Source organism: Aquarana catesbeiana, linkage group LG02 (assembly GCF_042186555.1).
Source record: "Aquarana catesbeiana isolate 2022-GZ linkage group LG02, ASM4218655v1, whole genome shotgun sequence".
NCBI classification, from domain to species: Eukaryota; Metazoa; Chordata; class Amphibia; order Anura; family Ranidae; genus Aquarana; species Aquarana catesbeiana.
The window spans coordinates 687,419,357-687,440,309 of NC_133325.1; the positions used below are offsets into that span (position 1 = coordinate 687,419,357).

Genomic DNA, 20,953 nt, shown 5'->3' on the forward strand with positions numbered 1-20,953 from the left:
TTGGAATTCCCTACCCCAATCTGTCGTCCTATCTCCAACTCTATCCATTTTAAGGCGATCCCTAAAGACTTTTCTTTTCAGAGAAGCCTATCCTGCCTCCACCTAACAACTGTACTTTCATTTTCTTCATCAGCTCATCCCACACAGCTATTACCTTTTGTATCACTTGACCCTCCCTCTTAGATTGCAAGCTCTAAAGAGCAGGGCTCTCTGATTCCTCCTGTATTGAACGCACAAGATGCTGGTGCTATATAACTCCTGTTTATATATATATATATATATATATATATATATATATATATATATATATATATATATATGTTTATATATATATATATATCATTGAATATAAGTACCGCCTCTTGTGCTGTTTAAAAAAAAAAATTAACTAAACCTAGGTTTTAAAGGCTAAGGGAAAAATTAATGTACATATTTTTGCAGGTAAATGTCAGTTCGAAAGCTGAAGTGTGTGAATGGACTACGAGTGCGCTGATCAGTACACTCGTAGTCCTTTGAGAACCACAAGCCGTCTACCACAATGGAAGATGACACTTGTTCATTCATTCACAGATTGCTGTAAATTATTGATGTAGCTGTGTGGGTGAGCCCCTGAAAGGTGAACTTATCCTTATAAATACTGTATGTATTGTTTAATGCACTAAACTTGATGGCTTTTATAGTCCATCTAGAAATAAGAAAAGCAAATTTCTGTTTACTTTCGCACATAATTCGCACTATTTCTTTTGTAATGATTTTCAAAGCCTTTAGTAAATCAAGCCCATAGGTATTACCCATTTTAAAATGTCAATGTATTTTTAAAATGTGGGAGAAATCCTCAACAACCAGACAAAATCTATGTAGTCAACTTGCAGACATCACACACACTTCTTGGTGAGAATTTAACCCAAGACTAATTAATAGTTGACCATGCTGTCAGGTATTTACCTAGAAATCCTCTGTGGTTTTTAAGTTTTTTGCTTTTCGATATATTTGTATTTCACTTGCAAGTATTCCTGGCTTTAGGATGCCATTCACTACAAGTCCAAATTCTTATCATTTACTGAGTCCAGTATATCTTATGAAATCTCACAGATGGCTTGGCAAAGAAGTTTGGTCTTACACCAGAACAGTTTGGAGAAAACCTGCGAGACAGTTACCAGAGGCATGAGACTGAGCAGTTTCCAGCTGAGCCTCTAGAGCTTGCTAAAGATTATGTGTGCAGGTCAGTCCAAGATTTTGTTTTACACGCAAATAAACCTCTGTTAATAGAGTGCATATCATGGACATCAGATCATAACTCCACAGTTGCTCATTTAGCTTTCTGCTGTCGTCCCTGTACTAATACCATGCATAAAACCGATGTTTGGAAGTGAAGCCATAGTTAAAATCATTTAAGCATAGCTAGTTGACAAAACTCTTAATGTTAAAGCATGCCTACATAAGGCCTAGTCTTATCTTTTTTTTTTACAGTCAGTTCACAACGCCTGAGGCAGTGCTGGAGGGGGCCCGGTATATGGTTGCACTGCAGATTGCCAGAGAACCTTTAGTTAGACAAGTCCTGAGGCAGACCTTCCAGGAACGGGGCAAAATCAATGTTGTGCCAACCAAGAAAGGCAGAAAGGCAAGTGTGTGCTTTTTGACTGCATTTCATTCAAAGAATATTTTGGCTTTCTTAATGTTCACTAGGGATGCACAAAACTAGCTTTTGTTAGTATTTATTCTGTTTTTTTCGTGTGCAGGAAGTGGATGAAGCCCATTTTGCATATGCTTTTAAGTATCTGAAAAATAAACTTGTGAAGGAGCTGCGGGATGATCAGTTTCTCAAGATGTGCATTGCAGAAGAAGAGGGTTTAATTTCTATTGAGATCAACATAGATATGAAGGATGTTGAGGGGTAAGTGTGGAATATCTGCTGCCATAGTGGTCAAATTGTGTTGCTTTATCAACTGCTTGCCGCCTGCCCACAGTAGTTGTGTGGATTTCATCAGCTGATCAGCGATCTGGCTATTTGTTTCCCTTGGAAAGCAGAGAGGAAAAAAAACAGCCAGGTAACAAAGTAAAACCAGCACACGCTACACATTGTTAGGCATGTTATACATTTAACACCTTGATTGCCTTTAGAGGATGTTAACCCCTTCCCAGCCAGTGCCTGTGTACAGTATGATCACTTTATTAATGTCACTGGCAGTTAGTGACACTCTCAGCCAGTGTCGGCGTCATATTGCCCGCCACCCTATCAAGTCGCCCTCTAAGTTGCTAATCACCACCATTACAGTGTAGCGTCTATAGCTGCGTAAATTGCAGTGTATTTATACCTTCGTTTGTAGATGCTTTAAATTTTGCACAAACCATTTAACATACACTTATTGTTTTTTTTGTTTTTTTTTTACCAAAGACATGTAAACAAATTCATCTTCACCTATATTTCTGAAGACCTTTTTAGTTTTTTTTGTTTTTTTTGTTTTTTTTAATTATTTGAAGTTTTTTTTTTTTAAAGAGTAGAAAATATATATATATATATTTTTTTTTTTCTTCCCCAAAAAATGTTCTCTTTTCGGTCATGTAGCAAAAAATATAACTCCCAATGGTAGTCAAATATGACCACAGGATAGCTCTTTTTGTGTTAACAAAAAAAAAAAAAAAGATAAATATGTAATTTTGCGTACAGCGTTACACGACCGCGTAATTGCCAGTTAAAGTAGCTGCTGAATAGCAAAAAATGCTCTGATCATGAGTGGGGTAAAACCTCAGAGGCCAAGTGATTAAAGCCAAATGTTTTCTTATTTGACAAGTAGCTTGAACAATAGCAATGTTGTTCCTTATCTCATTGATTGTTGTTTCTTAATATTTAGTAGCTAATCAGTTTTTTAGCCTGTACGGGCTTCTAAGTTCTTGTCACCGGTGTGACATGGCCCTAAGAATTTTTTTCTTCTTCTTTCCAATAGTTTGCTCTTCTGTAGATGACTTTTATAGACAGTGGCTCCCCCAATACCAGTATGTGGGACAGTGTTTCTTTTTTTTAAATGTAAACCTGTAGTTGCAAAAAAAAATAAAAAAAAAACTATAGTACTATCATTGTCTATAGCTCAATAAACATATGGGAAAAAGTATAGTACATAGTTGACCTAACATACCTTGAGTTGATGTAGCATATGAAGATTTCAGGTGCTGTTATAAATACTGTAATGGAGGAACTTGCTTGAGCAGCTATAGCAACATTTTTTGATTGAGTTTCCTTTTTTTTTTTTTTTTCCTTTTGGCTTGGCAGCTTTATCTGTGTTTTATATATGAAGACAAATATAATCAAAGCATGTGAATTGAACAGATTATCTGCAGAAAATATATAATTCTTTAATTTGTTGCTTAAAGTAAATTTTATAGTTATTTCTTCCTCATTCCACAGCTTTGGAAATGAGCAGACCTATTTTGAGGAGATCAAGCAATTCTATTACAGAGATGAGTTCAGTCACCAGGTTCAGGAGTGGAACAGACAGCGCACACTGGCCATTGAAAGGGCCCTAAAGCAGTTCATTTACCCTCAAATGGGTAAAGAGTTGAAAAGTAAACTTCTCCTGGAGGCCAAAGAATATGTTATTAAGGTGAGAGACCAAATATGGTACATTTTCTAGTTTTACGTCACGCTAGAAATAAGGCCTTCTCACAGTTTCTAAATGTTATCTGATGCAGGCATATGATTGGCCACTGTGTATAATATATTTTCGTTTCCAGTAATTTTTATTGAAAAGTATTTTACAAGAGAAAGGTATAAATCACATTATAGGATAACTTTGGGGGTAATGCCAAGCCATACATCTCCATAAACTTACAAAAATAAAGATAAATAACATTACATATGGTAAGGAAATCGGGACCTATGAAGTCCATGATTTGTGGTGAGCCTAGCCTCATACACAAAAATAACAAAATCATACCACCATGGTACTTGGCAACTTAAATGAGCCTAAGGGTCAAGTTAGCCACTTTCTTGACTGTAAACCACTGAGGCACAAGGTGACCTTCACAGCCAAGTCTCAACAGGAGACATCTATCCTATTAGCTGAATACACATGCCACAGTCTTGTCCACAGGCATAATATGTGGCTCCTGACCTCCAATTGGAAGGGATGACTTCACAACTCAAATACGAGTCAACATCCCCCACAATCATTATGGGGACCTAGACTTCCAGAAAAAAGGGGACAGGATGGAAAGGACTAGAAAGAAGAGAAGGAAAGATGTGCCAACTCCTTGAACCCAGACCGATGTCTAAACCAAGTGAGCCTGGGTGTCTCCCGATAGATATCGAATCCAGGGGCTCCAGGTTCTCTTGAACAGTTCAAGTTTAAGTGTTACGGATAGCTGTTCATTAACCATAATCCAGGGCGATTTAGCCCAAATTAAATCTACAGGTATCACTGCCGACTTTCATGACCTGGCTATGGCCATCTTTGCCGCCACAAAAATAAATGAGATCAACCTGCATGAATCTCAATATATTTTATGTTTGTTTTGCTAGGCGTGTAGCCGTAAAATGTACAACTGGTTGAAGGTAGCCTCATATCGGCCAGATCAACAAGTGGAGGAAGATGATGATTTTATGGAGGAGAGCCAAGGGAAAGGAATTCGTGTTTTGGGTATAGCTTTTTCTTCAGCAAGGTACTATATGTTTATAAATGGAACTGGGTATTGTGCCCTTTTCCCCGTTTTTTTGTATTTTCCTTTTCTTGTTCTCCATTACGTTACCCTTTTTATCTATTTTTTTTCCAGGGACCACCCTGTTTTTTGCTCTCTAATTAATGGGGAAGGTGAGGTCACTGACTTCCTGCGCTTGCCGTACTTTACAAAGCGGAAGAATGCTTGGAGGGAGGAGGAGAGAGAGCGTAAGGTAGTGTTGACCTTATTAAGAATTGATTATTTAAAAACATGCAGTAATTGTGGACTAATATTGGCATCTCTTACATCTGACAGGCTCACGACATGGAAAGCCTAAAGAAATTTTTAATTAGCAAGAAACCTCATGTTGTTGCCATTGCTAGTGAGAATCGGTAAGATTCCCTCTTATTTAAATTTACTGTTTGCATGTGTCTCTGAATATTTGTGAGGTGAGGGGGCTGCAGACCACTGGAGTATTAGCTGCAGTATGCCTTAGGACGGGGGTTTCCAAACTTTCTACACAAAGGGACAATTAATGGTCCTTCAGACTTTAGGTGGGTGCTGGACTGTGGCCAATGGGAGTAGAAATTGTCCTGGCATCAGGAGAAGTAAACAGAGCAGCTTTAGCATTAGGGGGAGGAATAGTGCCCTGTCGCTCATGTCGCCATTCGTGACGGTATGAGGAATAGTGCCCTGTTGTTGAGGTCAGTAATAGGATTTATGCCCCATTGTTGGTGTTAGCAGGAGGAATAATGTCTTGTATCAGCGGGAGGGAAAGTGTCCCAAGGGCCCAATAAAGGCAAGCAAAGGGCCACAGTTTGGAGACCACTACCTTAGGAGAGTGGACTATAAGCAAAAAGCAGATGGGTATGCTCCTTCTACTGAACTCTGCATTGGAACTGAATGCTCAGTTGTAGCTTGCTGCCATAGGAGGCAAGACATCTGGAAATGTTTTCTTAAGATTCATAAATTCCATAGTTCCGCTTGGGAATGTTCTTTTTGGACGGCAGTATTTTTCTCTTGGGGCTATTATATCAAGGGTTTGCCAAGACCATATCTCTTCACATTGTGAATGTTTCTCTACTTTGGATGTGCAGCTGTATCTATTTTCTGTACTCTGATACAAAAAGGCTTGACATCTTGATTCTGATATTGCCTGAACATTTATAGGTGTGATTAAGACTTATATTGTAACTGGAGTTCATTTTTCTGCAGAGATGCACAGATGATGATTGAGGATGTTAAACGAATTGTTCATGAGCTGGAGCAAGCACAGCAGATGTCTTCTATTGGGGTGGAGATGGTTGATAATGAGCTAGCTGTTTTGTATATGAACAGTAAAAAATCAGAGGTAAGCTTGAAACCTGGAACCTCAGGAAAAAACATTTTGATTGCTTTTAGGTTTCTTAAAGGGAAACATTACTGCAAGTAAATCACATCATCTTTGCTTCTCTTGTCTGTTCTTTTGTTTTCTGTATATTTATTACAGAACATACAGTTCGTTTTTTAACCCCTTCATGCTGGCAGCATAGAGGGGGACTTTATTCTGTGCTGCTACATATATGCATATGAACAGTGTCGATGTTTTGTGCTGGGAGCATGATCTGTCTTGCAGCCTTAGCGCCATCACTGATAGCTCCTGGTTACTGTTGAAAATCGTAAGCCAGCATGATGGGCTTATAAACATATGAATTCAGTGACAGCCAATCACAGCAATATTATGATCAGGAAGTTGCAGGAAACACCTCTGGCATGGGGATTCACTTGAAGGGGCAGCGGGAGCCAGTGTGAAGAGGTTAAACTCAACACTCAGTTTTGATTTTAAGCACTTTTTTCCACAGAGTGATTTCCGGGACTATCCCCCAATTTTACGCCAAGCGGTTTCTATTGCTCGCCGTGTCCAGGATCCTCTGATTGAATTTTCCCAAGTCTGCAGCACTGATGATGACATCCTTTGTCTGAAACTTCACCCATTGCAGGTAACTTCTACCTCTTTTTCCAGTCTAGCTGATCTTTAATATGAATGTCAAAGCTTGTTTTTTATATATATATATATATATATTTTTTTTTCTCTCAGGATCAAGTAGTGAAAGAGGAACTGCTGAACGCCCTTTATTGTGAATTCATCAACAGAGTCAATGAGGTTGGCGTTGATGTTAACAGAGCTATTTCTCACCCGTACACACAGTCCCTGATCCAGTATGTGTGTGGCCTTGGACCACGTAAAGGCACTCATTTACTGAAGGCAAGTATAATTCATGGCAGTTCAGAAAGAGGTGAATTTATTAATGCTTCCCATATGTACACATGTGGAGACATCACATTCAGTCTCAAACTCGCTTCTGTGAAAAATTCTTTCTCCTTCATTCAGTAACACTGAACTCAGCGAGATTATGAGTTATACTGTTGCCTGCAGGAGGAATTGGACAAAAAAACTAGTGATTGTGCGATAAAACACCTCCCCCTTGCTAGTATCCTAGGAGAATGAATGTCTTTTCTCTACTGCAGCTTTGAAAGTTGTAACTTCTTTCAAATATTCTGCAGATACAAAGTTTAAAACTCTGCTAAAGGCTCTTTACTTTGCAGGCCTAGCCCTGCAGTCGGCTCTCTCTGCAATTTCAGTATGTTAAACTGCAGCTAACTGTACTAGGGCAATGAACAACCAACAGCTTTAATAGAGCAGTTACCTTCTCCTTTGCTTTTGTGTGCGGATGTCCTAGAACAAGTTAGGACACAAATTTGCAGAATGGCTTTAATCTCCATTCACATGCACAGAATCTTTTGGCTAAAAGCATGAACAGCTGAAGCAGCCTGTAATGAACACCTCACACATGCATTTTCAAGGAATATTAAATCCGCTAAGTCTGCATTTGCCTTTCTGAGACGAGGGGATTGCATGGCATCTGTAAACATTCAATATGCTTATCTGCATGTTCCCATTAATCCAACTAATCAGCACTTTCTGCTCTTTGCAGTGGCAATCACTTTCAGTTTGTCGCACTGCCCTTTTGGCCTATCCTCTGCTCCTAGGATTTTCACAAAGGTCAAAGCACCTCTCCTTGACCTTCCTAGAACTCAGGGCATCCAGGTCATCTAGACCGCCTTCTGAAGGACTCGGCCCCCTTTCGGCTGTCAGCAAATGTCCACAGGACAACTTAGATGATCCAGGCTTTTAGTTGGCTGATCAATTAAAAAAAAAAAAAAGTCAGTCTTCTCTCCAGCCTTTTCTTCACCTGGAATGCTTGGGTCTGGTTTTGGAAGCATACCAAGCAAAGGATTTCCTTCTAGAAAATAACTTCTTTATCTCAGAGCCCACGCTTGAGATTTGAGGTTAAAGTGACATCCCACAAAGAAATTCTCTGAGACTTCTAGGCCTCATCCTAGCCTTCTTTGAGGCAATATAATTTGCCCAATTTCATTCATGATGTCTCCAATACAACATCTTAGAACCAGCATGCTCCTTGTCTTGACTTACCCATGATCCTTCCAAGCCAAGGATGAAATTCCATAACTTGGTGGATATCTAGTCCAACCCTAAAAATAGTCAACAGTAGAAGTCATTCCTTCCATATCACTGTAAAGCCATACCAACACATGCCAGGCTTCCAGTTTAGGAAGCAGTGTTCCAGTCCCTTATGGTCTAGGGAAAATTGTTTTACCTGTGGAAGTCCAGCTCCCCTTCAACATCCTGGAGCTCAGAGTTGCTCGGATGGCTTTGCAACACTGGACCCCCCTCTTACTGCATTGACACCCAATCAGGGTGCAGTCAGACAATGCCTGGACTGTGGCTTATATCAACCACCAAGGGGGCACCAGGACTTGTTTGCTAGTGATCTCTGCGGTCCACATCCTGGGAGTGAGGAACTCAAAATAGTGTAAATAAATCCCGTTCCAAAATAACCAATAGGACTTTCATGGTACGACTCCAGTCAGTTTAACTATAAAATGTAGCAAAAGGTTATTTTAGACTCAAGTTAAAATCACCCCTTAGAACATTTTATGCACATTTGCTTGTCATCAGAATATATTGCACAAATATCCACACATATAGTTCTAGGTATTAATTTACAGTCACAAGCGTAATGGATGGAATTTCCACAATAAACGCATTTCACAGGGCAAAGCCCGCTTCTTTAGGAGCGTCAGATCTTTTTCATTTATCTGTAAGCATAAATACACATCATATAGCTTTCCATTTAATTTCCAGCAAGTAAGAGAAATTCATTGTTTACTATACTGTCTTTAAATGAGTTTTTTTCTTTTCTCAGATTCTCAAACAAAACAATACACGTCTAGAAAATCGTACCCAGCTGGTTACCATGTGTCATATGGGTCCCAAAGTTTTTATCAACTGTGCTGGTTTCATCAAGATAGACACAAACTCTCTTGGTGATAGGTTTGTATTTTAGTTTTATGATAATAAAGCGCTTTAAATTGGATATAAGCTTTAGCTGAATTACATTTTGTTAAAGTACTGTAAAACAATGCCAGAGGATTTGACAGAATGGATATTACCTGCTACAGCCGAGGCTACCTTCCAGTGCTGGGAGCTGACAATCTTGATCAGTATGTACAAAGCTGCACAGATGATCCAGGACTGAATTGGCACGGTCTTGGTTTGCCTGACTATGGAAGTGTTGACTGTAGCAGGTTTATGTCCTACTCACAGGTCAGATTTCCTTTTAGAACCACGAACCCGATTTACACTGTAACTGTGGAGTGTCTTGATTTCTCATTCAGTAAAAAGTTAACATTTGAGCAAAGAATACTGTTGCAATTATCAGCACTCATGGAAAAGCTTGAAATCTAATAAGAACGACAAAATAAGGAGAATCAGTTCTTACAATTAGTTAAGAGCTAAATCCTGTATTTTACTGGTCCATTTATTTTAACTCGGCAACCTGTCCTTTGCATAAAGCCACATTTTTTTTCATATGTTGTATATTTGCTAATAAACAGCATATAGAAAACATCATCAGTGTCAAGGTTAACATACCTACAGCATCTGTCTTTAGGAAGTCAAGTGTTTTACAGCTTATTCTAAGCTTTGGGCCATCAGTCTGTTCATTTCTGTTGATGGTTTTGCAATTTAGGCTGTCTTGGAAGCTCTCCTATGTATTCAGACAACTTGATCCAGAGTAGTAAACTGATTTCCTTTCCACCAAATGAGAATTTTTTATTTTGCATCTATAATCTATAAATCCTTTGACTTAGGACCAAGATAATATAGTAAAGGATTAGTACTTTTTCTCCAGCATCCTAACATTGTAGCATTTTCTCAACCTAGTACGGATTCCTATATTGAAGTATTGGATGGCTCACGAGTGCACCCTGAAACCTATGAATGGGCACGCAAAATGGCAGTTGATGCGTTAGAGTATGATGAGTCTGCTGAAGATGCCAACCCTGCTGGAGCTCTAGAAGAGATTCTAGAAAATCCAGAGAGACTGAAGGATCTGGACTTGGATGCATTTGCTGAAGAACTTGAGAGACAGGTACTTTTTTTTTTTTTTTTTTTTTAATTTTTTTACTTTTTTTCCATCCATTTAAAATGTATTTAAACCCGAACAATAAACTTTTACTATTCCTTGCAGGGTTATGGTGATAAACATATCACATTGTATGATATTCGAGCTGAGCTTAGCTGCAGGTACAAAGACCTACGAACGCCTTACAGGTCACCTAACCCCGAGGAGGTGTTTAACATGCTGACCAAAGAAACGCCAGAGACGTTCTACATAGGTGATTTGCTTTTTTCCTGCTAAAATTCATCCTACATGGCATATTTGGAAAGATTTCATTTAGTAAATGTATTTTCTTGTGTTTTAAAATCCCTGGCTAACTGACATGCTTCAGAGCTGTATTGATTTTTTTTTTTCCAGGTAAATTGATCACCTGCAGTGTTATTGGTATTGCACATAGACGACCTCAAGGAGAAAGCTATGACCAAGCTATTAGGAATGATGAGACAGGACTTTGGCAGTGTCCATTTTGCCAACAAGATAATTTCCCAGAGCTTAGTGAGGTATGTCGTCTTAAAAAAAAATAAAGGTTATGTGTGCAGGTATTAGTCTTGTTTTATGTGATAATTAGGTTATTCATTTTTGTTGTAGGTATGGAATCATTTTGACAGCGGCTCTTGCCCTGGTCAGGCTGTTGGTGTTAAAGCCCGTCTAGACAATGGTGTGACTGGCTTCATTCCAACAAAATTTATTAGTGATAAAGTTGTTAAACGACCAGAAGAAAGAGTAAAGGTATGTGACATTATTGTAGGGAGACTTGTTTTGTGATGGCTATGATAAATTGAGTTTAAGAGCGTAAGCCTGATATGGCGGTTTCTTTCCAATGTAGGTGGGCATGACTGTCCATTGTCGAATAATGAAAATCAACATTGAGAAGTTTAGTGTGGACTTGACATGTCGATCCTCAGACCTGTCGGACAAAAATAATGAGTGGAAGTTACCCAAGGACACTTACTATGATTTTGACACAGAGGCTACACATCTCAAACAGGATGAAGAGCTGAAAAAGAAACAGCAGCGTACAAGTGAGTAAACTCCTGGCTGCTAGCACACTGGAATAGAGTTGGTGGATGTAAAAGTTATAGTTTGAGCTTGTGGATGTGACAGGCAGTAGATGGTTGTTTGTGTAGTTTATTCCCAGGTTTTCCATATGTGCTTATGTCTTATTGTTCTGGGATACAGCAAAACTATAGTTTTATACAGTATGCCCTGCATGTTGGAGGTTGGACATTAAGAAAGCGGTACTGCATTTCAGTTCCATTTGAACTGTTTTGGCTCCTGAGTTTTCCTTTTTGCTGTATAGCTTCGTGGACAGGGCCGGCCCCACCATGGGTCCTGGTGGGTCCAATGGTCCCAGGTGGCAAATTGATGCCCAAATTTTTTTCAGCAGTTTTGTGTGCAGGTGCTCCGCTACAGCACACATCAGTCAGGGGTGCTGAAGGTGCTCCCTCCTCAGGGGCCCTCAGCCACCCATTCAGCTCACAGAATGGCCAGGGCGGAGACTAGACGTCAGCTGACTCGTGAGGCCTGAAGTGGGATGGGCTGCAGGAGATCCCATCTCCTGATCTCAGCATAGGTGTCACTGCTGCCGCAGACACCACGGAACCAGAGACAAAATAAGTACCATTACCTGTGATCCTATCCTCCCTGCACTGCCACTGACCCTTCCCAGCACTGCCACTTATCCCCCATCCCTTCCCAGCACTGCCACTGATCCCCATCCCTCCCCAGCACTCGCCACTGATCCCCATCCCTCCCCAGCACTCGCCACTGATCCCCAGCACTCGCCACTGATCCCCATCCCTCCCCAGCACTCGCCACTGATCCCCATCCCTCCCCAGCACTCACCACTGATCCCCATCCCTCCCTAGCACTCGCCACTGATCCACAGCACTCGCCACTGATCCCCATCCCTCCCCAGCACTCGCCACTGATCCCCATCCCTCCCCAGCACTCGCCACTGATCCCCATCCCTCCCCAGCACTCGCCACTGATCCCCATCCCTCCCCAGCACTCGCCACTGATCCCCATCCCTCCCCAGCACTCGCCACTGATCCCCATCCCTCCCCAGCACTCGCCACTGATCCCCACTCCTCCCCAGCACTCGCCACGGATCCCCACTCCTCCCCAGCACTCGCCACGGATCCCCACTCCTCCCCAGCACTCGCCACGGATCCACACTCCTCCCCAGCACTCGCCACGGATCCCCATCCCTCCCCAGCACTGGAATTTAACATAATAGTATGTCATATCATTTTGCATATAGACAAATTACTGTTTCCTGTAAATCTGACTTCCTGATAAATTCAATTTTAGTTGTAAATATGATTCAAAATAATGGATGTGGAGGCCTTTTGGTGGGCATTAGATAGATAGATATATCTATCTTTTTTTTTTTTTTTTTTTTTTTTTTTTGGGTGGGGGTAGCATTTCATTCTTGGACCCAGGCAGCACAATGTCTTGGGCCAGCCCTATTCTTTTGATATAGCTTTTCAGAAGAATGCATTAGCTTATATGTTTTTTTTTTTGTTTTTATTTTAAATCTGTTATGTTCGTTTTCCTGGCGGGTTTACAGGTTTGAACAGGTCTAGGTGGTTACCTAGTACAGTAAAACCTTGGATTGCGAGCATAATTCGTTCCGGAAACATGCTTGTAATCCAAAGCACTTACATAGCGAAGCAAATTTTCCCATAAGAAATAATGGAAACTGGGATAATTCATTCCACAACCATTTATTCATAAATACTTCATTTTATAGTCCATATAAAAAGATTATAGCTATGTGATAGGTTGTGTAACCATCAGTGTCCATTTACAAATGGCAGCCTCCACAAGGGGATTAGAAGCAAAGTCCAGCAGGAGCTACAGAGTATAAAAGAGAAGAGAGGCGCCTCTAAGTGTAGCAATATGATTACATTTAATGAAGGTACAACATTTAGCAACTCACATGGTTGATGATTAAAATTGCCACATCTTAGTATGCAGGCATCTGGGGTAAAGCTGTCCACATAGACCATCCCCCGCACCGCCGGCTCTCACTGCTGTCAATCTGCAATTGTGACCGGGAAGACTACCCTGCAGTAGAGCGATCTGAAAGCGAGGCTTGAAGCACTCCTGGAGCGCAGTGTGGAAGGAATGACGTCAGTGGCGGTGTGAAGGATGATCTATGTGGACAGATTTACCCCGGATGCCTGCATTCTTAGATGTGCCTCTTTTAATCATCAACTATGTGAGTTGCTAAATGTTGTACCTTCATTAAATGTAACCATATTGCTACATTTAGAGGCGTCTCTCTTCTCTTTTTATACTCAGTTGTGACTTGACGCTACTTGTATATCAAGACATCGGTTGTATATCAAGTCAAAATTTATTTAAAAATTTTGCTTTTCTTGCAAAATGTTTTCAAACCAAGGTTTTACTGTAGTCTGTTCTTGATGGTACCAGTGTAAAGATATAGAACATATAGAAAACTGAAAAGTTATCACGCTGGCTGATTGTGTGCTTTTAATGGGAAACTTTCCTGAGAGAAATATACTGATCACCCACCTTGTGAAAATGCTAGTTGCCTGGCATTCTCTGACTTCAAAACTTTAAGACTCGAAGCTCGAACATGCTTTTTCCATAGACCTCGGGAAAAAAAATGCAAGTGACATTACGTGCTTTCCTAGACTGTATTCGTTTATTTGACATATTGTGGTCTTTGGCTTTCACAATCTTTATTTTCTGTGGAGAAAGTTGTCCACCAATACTGGGCCCTGTTGGGTGATAACCTCAGTACTAGGATGAATAAACTGCCATCTTCGAAGCGTCGTCAAAAAAAAGAAAAGGGGACATGATAGGCAAAAAGAAGTTACTTTGACAAGTCAAGTGTGATTTAACACACCACTGTTATGTTCGAAAAAGTTTAAAAAATATAGAAATTCATCCACATTCCCTAACCCCAGCATTGTCATCATAAAGACACTTTACTCCATGGTTGTAAAGGCAGAAGATTTTTTATCCTAATGCATTCTATGCGTTAGGATAAAAAAACCTTCTGTTTACACCAGCCCCCCCTAAGATCCCTTTCACACCAGGGCGCTTTGCAGGCGCTACAGCGCTAAAATTAGCGCCTGCAAAGCGCCCTGAAAAAGCCGCAGCTGTCTCTCCAATGTGAAAGCCCCGAGGGCTTTCACACTGGATCGGTGCGCTGGCAGGGCGGTTAAAGTCCACTGCGGCATCGCTTTGCGGTGGTTTTAACCCTTTCTCGGCCGCTAGCAGGGGGGTAAAACCCCCCCTGCTAGCAGCTGAATATCGCCGCTAAAACGACGGTAAAGCGGCACTAAAAATAGCGCCACTTTACCGCCGACCCCACCCCAGTGTGAAAAGAGGCTTTAATACTTGGTGCATCTGGAAAGTATTCACAGCGCTTCACTTTGTCCACATTTTGTTATGTTACAGCCTTTTTCCAAAATAGATCAAATTCATTATTTTCCTCAGAGTTTTCCAAAAATACCCCATAATGACAATGTGAAAGACGTTTGTTTGAAATCTTTGCAAATTTATTAAAAAAAGAAAAGTAAAAAAACACTTGCACATGTATTCACAGCTTTGGCACCAATTACAACCTCAAGTCTTTTTGAGTATGATGCTACAAGCTTTTGGGCAGTTTCTACCATTCTTTGCAGAACCTCTCAAGCTCCATCAGGTTGGATGGGGAGCATTGGATTGGGTTTAAGTCTGGGCTCTGGCTGGACCACTCAAGGACATTCACAGAGTTGCCCTGTAGCCACTCCTTTATTATCTTGGCTGTGTGCCTAGGGTCGTTGTCGTGTGGGAATATGAACCTTCGCCCCCCAGTCCAGAGCACTAGGGAGCAGGTTTTCATCAAGGATGTCGCTGTACATTACATTTCTTTCCCTCAATCCTGACTAATCTCTCAGTTCCTGCCACTGAAAAACATCCCAAAAGCATGATGCTGCTACCACTATGCTTCACTGTAGGGATGGTATTGGCCAGGTGATGAACGGTGCCTGGTTTCCTCCAGACATGACACTTGCCATTCAGGCCAAAGAGTTCAAACAAAAAATTTTGTTTCTCGTGGTAGGAATCCCTTTCAGGGGCCTTTTGGCAAACTCCAGGCGAGCTGGAATGTGCCTTTTACTGAGGAGTGGCTTCCATCTACTCTACCATACAGGCCTGATTGGTGGAGTGCTGCAGAGATGGTTCTTCTGGAAGGTTCTCCTCTCTCCACAGAGAAACGCTGGAACTCTGCCAGGGTGACCATCGGGTTCTTGGTCACCTCCCTGTCTAAGGCCCTGATCGCTCAGTTTGGCCATTGCGCCCCGTTCTAGGAACAATTCTGGTGGTTCTAAACTTCTTCCATTCACAGATGATGGAGGCCACTGTGCTCATTGGGACCTTCAATGCTGCAGAAATTTTTCTGAACCTCTCCCCAGATCTGTGCCTCGATACAATCCTGTCTTGAAGGTCTACAGACATTTTCTTGGATTCCATGGCTTGGTTTGTGCTCTGACATGCACTGTTAATTATGGGACCTTGTATAGACAGGTGTGTGCCTTTCCAAATCACGTCCAATTGACTGACTGTACCACAGGTGGACTCCAAGTTGTAGAAACATCTGAAGAATCATCAGTGGAAAAAACTGATTGCACCTGAGCTCAATTTTAAATGTCATGGCAAAGGCTGTGAATGCTTATGTACATGTGATTTTTTTTTTTTTTTAATACATTTGGAAAGCTTTCAAACGAGCTTCTTTTATGTTGTCATTATGGGGTATTGTTTGTAGCATTTTGAGAAGAAAAAATTAATCCATTTTGGAATAAGGCTGTAACATAACAAAATGTGGAAAAAGTGAAGCGCTGTGAAGATTTTCCGGATGCACTGTACCTGAGCCCATCTCTATCCAGCGATGTTGTAGGAGATACTCAGCTGCCCGGGATTCTCTCTTCTCATTGGCTGGGACAGCAGTGGAGCACCATTGGCTCCCACTACTCTCAATCAAAGTCAGTGAGCCAATGAGAGAGGGGTGGGTCCTAGTTTTGCGGCTCTCTGTCTGAATGGACATGCAGAGCTGCAGCTCGGCTCTGGTGCCCCCCATAGCAAGCTTTTTGCCGTGGAGGCATTTGGCAGGAGCGAGGGGCCAGGAGCGACGAAGAGGGACCTGAGAGGAGGAGGATCTGGGCTGCTCTTTGCAAAACCACTGCACAGAGCAGTAAGTATGACATGTTTGTTTATTTTTAAGCAAAAAAACATGATCATAACCCAGCATCATAAAAATGGAAAATAAGCCATGTGTTTGTTTTTTTTTTTTTAACCAACATTTGTAGATACATTGTATAAAAGGGATTCATATTTATTATTTCAATGTAATAGAGCAAATTTTCACTAGAATAATACTGGATGCTGCCTAGTGATCTTATCACCCAAGAGGTTTCTAATCCCACTTCAGTTACAGTATCAACAAGTTTAGGCTCCATGCACACTAGCGTTTTTTTGGGGTTTTTTTTAAGCTCCTAGAAGCGGTTTGGTTATTTAGCATTTTTTTTTCTGCTTCTAGAAACTAAATGGTGTTAAAACTGTGCCCATGCACACTACAATAGGCCATTAGCATTTTTTGAGCTTCAGCATCCAGGAGCAGGGAAAAAAAATTTGTAGAGTTGTTTAACATTTTTTTTTCTGCTGGAAAAAAAAAAAAAAAAAAAACAACCTCTACAAATTTTTTTTCCCTGCTCCTGGATGCTGAAGCTCAAAAAATGCTAATGGCCTATTGTAGTGTGCATGGGCACAGTTTAACACCAATTTAGTTTCTAGAAGCAGAAAAAAAAATGTTAAATGCTACGAACAGCTTTTTTTCTTTTTCTTTTTTTTTTTTTTTTTTTTTTTAAGTTTTCTTTTCTTCATGTACTTCAAAAATGCTAATGCTCCTAAGTGCTACTAATGATGTAAGATGGCACCAGTGATGATTAATTTGAACTACATGTGTAAATTGGTTGTCGTTGCTTATTCGTTACAAGCTTATAACAGATGATTCAGATGAATAGATGACAATTTTAATCTCAATAGCTGACTGATGATGGAAAATTTGCAAAACCGCTTAGGCCCCATTCACACCTGAGTGTAGCGGTTTCAGGCAGAAAGTCGCGCAATTTTATCACGTTTTTGATGCGTCTTTGCCATGATTTTGTACAGGTCAAAAGGTCACCAATGTAAAAAGCAGAAAAACGCCCAAATCTGCCTAAAAAAAAAAAAAAAAAAAAAAGGTCCAGAACTTGTCCAGAAAGACGTGCCATATATCTTAAAGGTGAGCCATAGGTGTTAGTCCTCTATGTACCTGCTAGAAAGCATATATCCTAGAGCTTGCTGTCAGCACAATTTATGCATGAAATACCCAATCCAAATCCATCAGTTTCTAACAGACCTTAGTGATGTTTCTTTATGGGTATATGCATATACAGCAGTCCTATTCAGGACAAATGTTCCTTTTCTTCATGGTAATCTCCAGGCATCTTCTAATGAAGGCATACAACTTTGCAGCAATATTTGCTGACTTCATCTCTGGTAGTGTTTGATGGCTTAATTTGTCTGCACAGCATCCTTTTTGGGTCAACGTAAAAGCTTTTCTTTTTTTTTAGGATACTAGTGTAATCTGTCAACTCCTAGGCCCTTAACTAATCGGTGCATGGTGTGCATTTTCAGCTTACATAAAACGTGTCATTGCACATCCCTCTTTCCACAATATTAACTTCAAGCAAGCTGAAAAGATGATGGAGACCATGGACCAGGGTGATGTCATTATTCGACCAAGCAGTAAGGGGGAGAATCATCTAACAGTCACATGGAAGGTTAGCGAAGGTATTTACCAACATGTGGATGTACGAGAGGAAGGGAAGGAAAATGCCTTCAGTCTGGGGTCAACGCTGTGGATTAACACTGAGGTATGTGGAAATGAGCAGTGTGCACCCTGTAAAGGTACATTTTAAGATGGCTTTATTTTTTTTTTAAGTTTATACAATATATACCATTGCAAGTACATGGAGAGAGCTGTTTTGTTCCCTTTATAGTGGCCTGTGCCATTCTAGTTGGCACATTTGACAGCTTGCTGAAACATATTTACTAGAACAGTGACTGTTAAATCTACTGCTGTCAGAGTTGTTTCTTTGTGCTTTTGAATGCAACCTTGTGGCAAAGCATATGTGGTTTAGAATTCATCTATTTAGGCGCTCTCTCTCTCTCTCTCTCTCTCTCTCTCTCTCTCTCTCTCTCTCTCTCTCTCTCTCGTTCTCTTCTCGTTCTCTCTCTCTCGTTCTCTCTCGTTCTCTCTCTCTCGTTCTCTCTTCGTTATCTCTTCTCTCTCTCTCTCTCTCTCTCTCTCGTTCTCTCTCGTTCTCTCTCGTTCTCTCTCTCTCTCTCTCTCTCGTTCTCTCTCGTTCTCTCTCGTTCTCTCTCTCTCGTTCTCTCTCTCTGTTCTCTCTCTCTCGTTCTCTCTCTCTTGTTCTCTCTCTCTCGTTCTCTCTCTCTCGTTCTCTCTCTCTCTCTCGTTCTCTCTCTCTCTCTCTCGTTCTCTCTCTCTCTCTCTCTCTCGTTCTCTCTCGTTCTCTCTCTCTCTCTCTCCTCGTTCTCTCTCTCTCGTTCTCTCTCTCTCGTTCTCTCTCTCTCGTTCTCTTTCTCGTGTTCTCTCTCTCTCTCTCTCGTTCTCTCTCTCTCTCTCGTTCTCTCTCTCTCTCTCGTTCTCTCTCGTTCTCTCGTTCTCTCTCGTTCTCTCTCGTTCTCTCTCTCTCTCTCTCTCTCTCTCTCTCTCTCTCTCTCTCTCTCTCTCTCTCTCTCTCTCTCTCTCTCTCTCTCTCTCTCTCTCTCTCTCTCTCTCTCTCTCTCTCTCTCTCTCCTTTGCTGAATATTTTGTGTTTTTCTGTCCTCTTTAGGAGTTTGAAGACTTAGACGAAATTATTGCTCGATTTGTGCAGCCCATGGCATCTTTTGCAAGAGATCTTATAAACCACAAATATTACCAGGACTGCAATTGTGGAGATAAAAAGGTTAGTGTGGCTGTACATTTGGATCTTTTGATTTCCTGACTCAGCATTGTAAGGGTAATTGTATAGCAGGCACAAATTAGTTATTTTTTGTGATACTAGGTCTTACAAATTGAAACATAATCATCTCTTTTCATTGTATACAAATAGGATCTCTGTTTTTTAGGGTATTTTCTTTAGAATTTATGTAAAGCCCTATCTTTTTTCAGTTTAGATACTAGTGAGGGGGTAGAACCTCTATCAGGTTTTTTTTTTTTTTTATTGCTGTGTCTGTCTGTTTTCCTGACAATAGATAGATACAACCATGCAATTTCTTTCCTTCCACTTTGCTAATATTTTTCTAATAGTGTTCATTGGAGCTGCAGGTAATGTGTACACAAGTTATAATACATTATGTTTCTTTATGATGCTTACAAACATTACATAATGTTCTACCCCGTGAATATCTGTATGCCCTTCTGGTTGAGCATGCTTGGGGCAACATTCAATTATCCAGATTACATTTTCCCCCAAGAAAAGAGCCAAACTGCCTCCCTTAGATATATGATGTGCATCCCTCGAACTTCAGCAGTCTGCAGTGGGAACATTGATTAAGGAAATAGTATTGATCTCTACTAGCCATGTGTAACGTTCCCAGTTTCATATTGTCTTCTGCAGCATATCCCCAGCCAAAGCATTACATATACTGAGCATTATGTATTAGTAGTTTCCAGAAGGACAATAACTTTGTTTTATGCTAACAAGTAGTGATGAGCACACTGGATTTTTGGCAAGATCAACAGGTGTTTTCTGTTAGTTTGCTTTTCTCTGGGTCACAGACATCCCAGGACTGTGGATTCAATTGGTGGTTTTGAAAGGGATACAAAATAGTTTCAAACTCACTGCTTCTGTCAAATCAGCCAAAACCTGCTTATGGATGCTTCGATTTGCAGACTGCTCTCAAATATCTCTTGTCCCCAGGTAGTAGCCGTCCTTGTCCCTCTGGAGGACAGATTTAAAAGATTTTTTTTAACCTGTTCACGGTACCAAAACCCAATGTGAGTATTTGTTCTATCCTGGACCAAAAATCCCTTAACCGATATACCTTCCAGTTCCAAAGTTTAATATGGAATCTGTAAGGTCGTTTATTGCCTCCCTGAGAGGAGGGGAACCTAGCATCTGCAGGCATTCAAGATGTCTATCTGCATATTCCCATTTACCCACCTCATCAGCACTTTGAACTAGGAGACAAACACTTTCAGTTTGTCTCACTGCTGTTTGGCCTATTCTCTGCACCCATGGTGTTTACACAGGTACTTGCCCTCTTATGAATTTGGGGCATTCAGGTCACAGAGTACCTCGACAACCTTCTTTTGAAATACTCGTCTCCCTATTTGCCAGTGTCCACAAGGCTATTCAGTTACTTCAGGCTTTGGGTTGGGTAACCATTGTTCAGAAATCTGCCCTTCAACCTTCCCCTGGAATGCTTGGACCTCATTGTAGATGCAGCCCAAGCAGAAGTTTCCTTCCAGAAAACAAACTTGTCTCTAAGATCTCATGCTCTGACCTTAAAGTATTACTAAAGGCAAAACTTTTTCTTTCGTTTTGGGTAGAGTGGAGCTGGATTAGAACAGCTGTCGGTTTATATTGCTGACTAGTTAAGGAGATTCACCCTCTCTATTTTATTATCTGTTTACCGTTAGCATTAAAAGTGAAAGTAAAAAAAAAATACCACATTTTGGGTTGTCCCCAGAAAAGTAAAAGGGT

General features: G+C 40.8%; 1 protein-coding gene across 1 annotated transcript in view; it reads left to right on the forward strand.

Annotated features, from left to right (window-relative positions):
• The window catches only part of SUPT6H (SPT6 homolog, histone chaperone and transcription elongation factor), an 83,320-nt gene that overhangs the window by 53,504 nt on the left and 8,863 nt on the right, over positions 1-20,953 (forward strand). The window contains exons 14-31 of the mRNA XM_073616777.1: positions 1,093-1,222; positions 1,471-1,625; positions 1,744-1,894; positions 3,404-3,599; positions 4,517-4,656; positions 4,768-4,885; positions 4,969-5,045; positions 5,869-6,004; positions 6,495-6,632; positions 6,731-6,898; positions 8,922-9,049; positions 9,941-10,148; positions 10,248-10,395; positions 10,536-10,678; positions 10,767-10,907; positions 11,005-11,200; positions 17,874-18,112; positions 19,097-19,210. Of these exons, the coding sequence (XP_073472878.1) occupies positions 1,093-1,222; positions 1,471-1,625; positions 1,744-1,894; positions 3,404-3,599; positions 4,517-4,656; positions 4,768-4,885; positions 4,969-5,045; positions 5,869-6,004; positions 6,495-6,632; positions 6,731-6,898; positions 8,922-9,049; positions 9,941-10,148; positions 10,248-10,395; positions 10,536-10,678; positions 10,767-10,907; positions 11,005-11,200; positions 17,874-18,112; positions 19,097-19,210 (2,726 nt within the window). The remainder of the gene's footprint in view (positions 1-1,092; positions 1,223-1,470; positions 1,626-1,743; positions 1,895-3,403; positions 3,600-4,516; positions 4,657-4,767; positions 4,886-4,968; positions 5,046-5,868; positions 6,005-6,494; positions 6,633-6,730; positions 6,899-8,921; positions 9,050-9,940; positions 10,149-10,247; positions 10,396-10,535; positions 10,679-10,766; positions 10,908-11,004; positions 11,201-17,873; positions 18,113-19,096; positions 19,211-20,953) is intronic.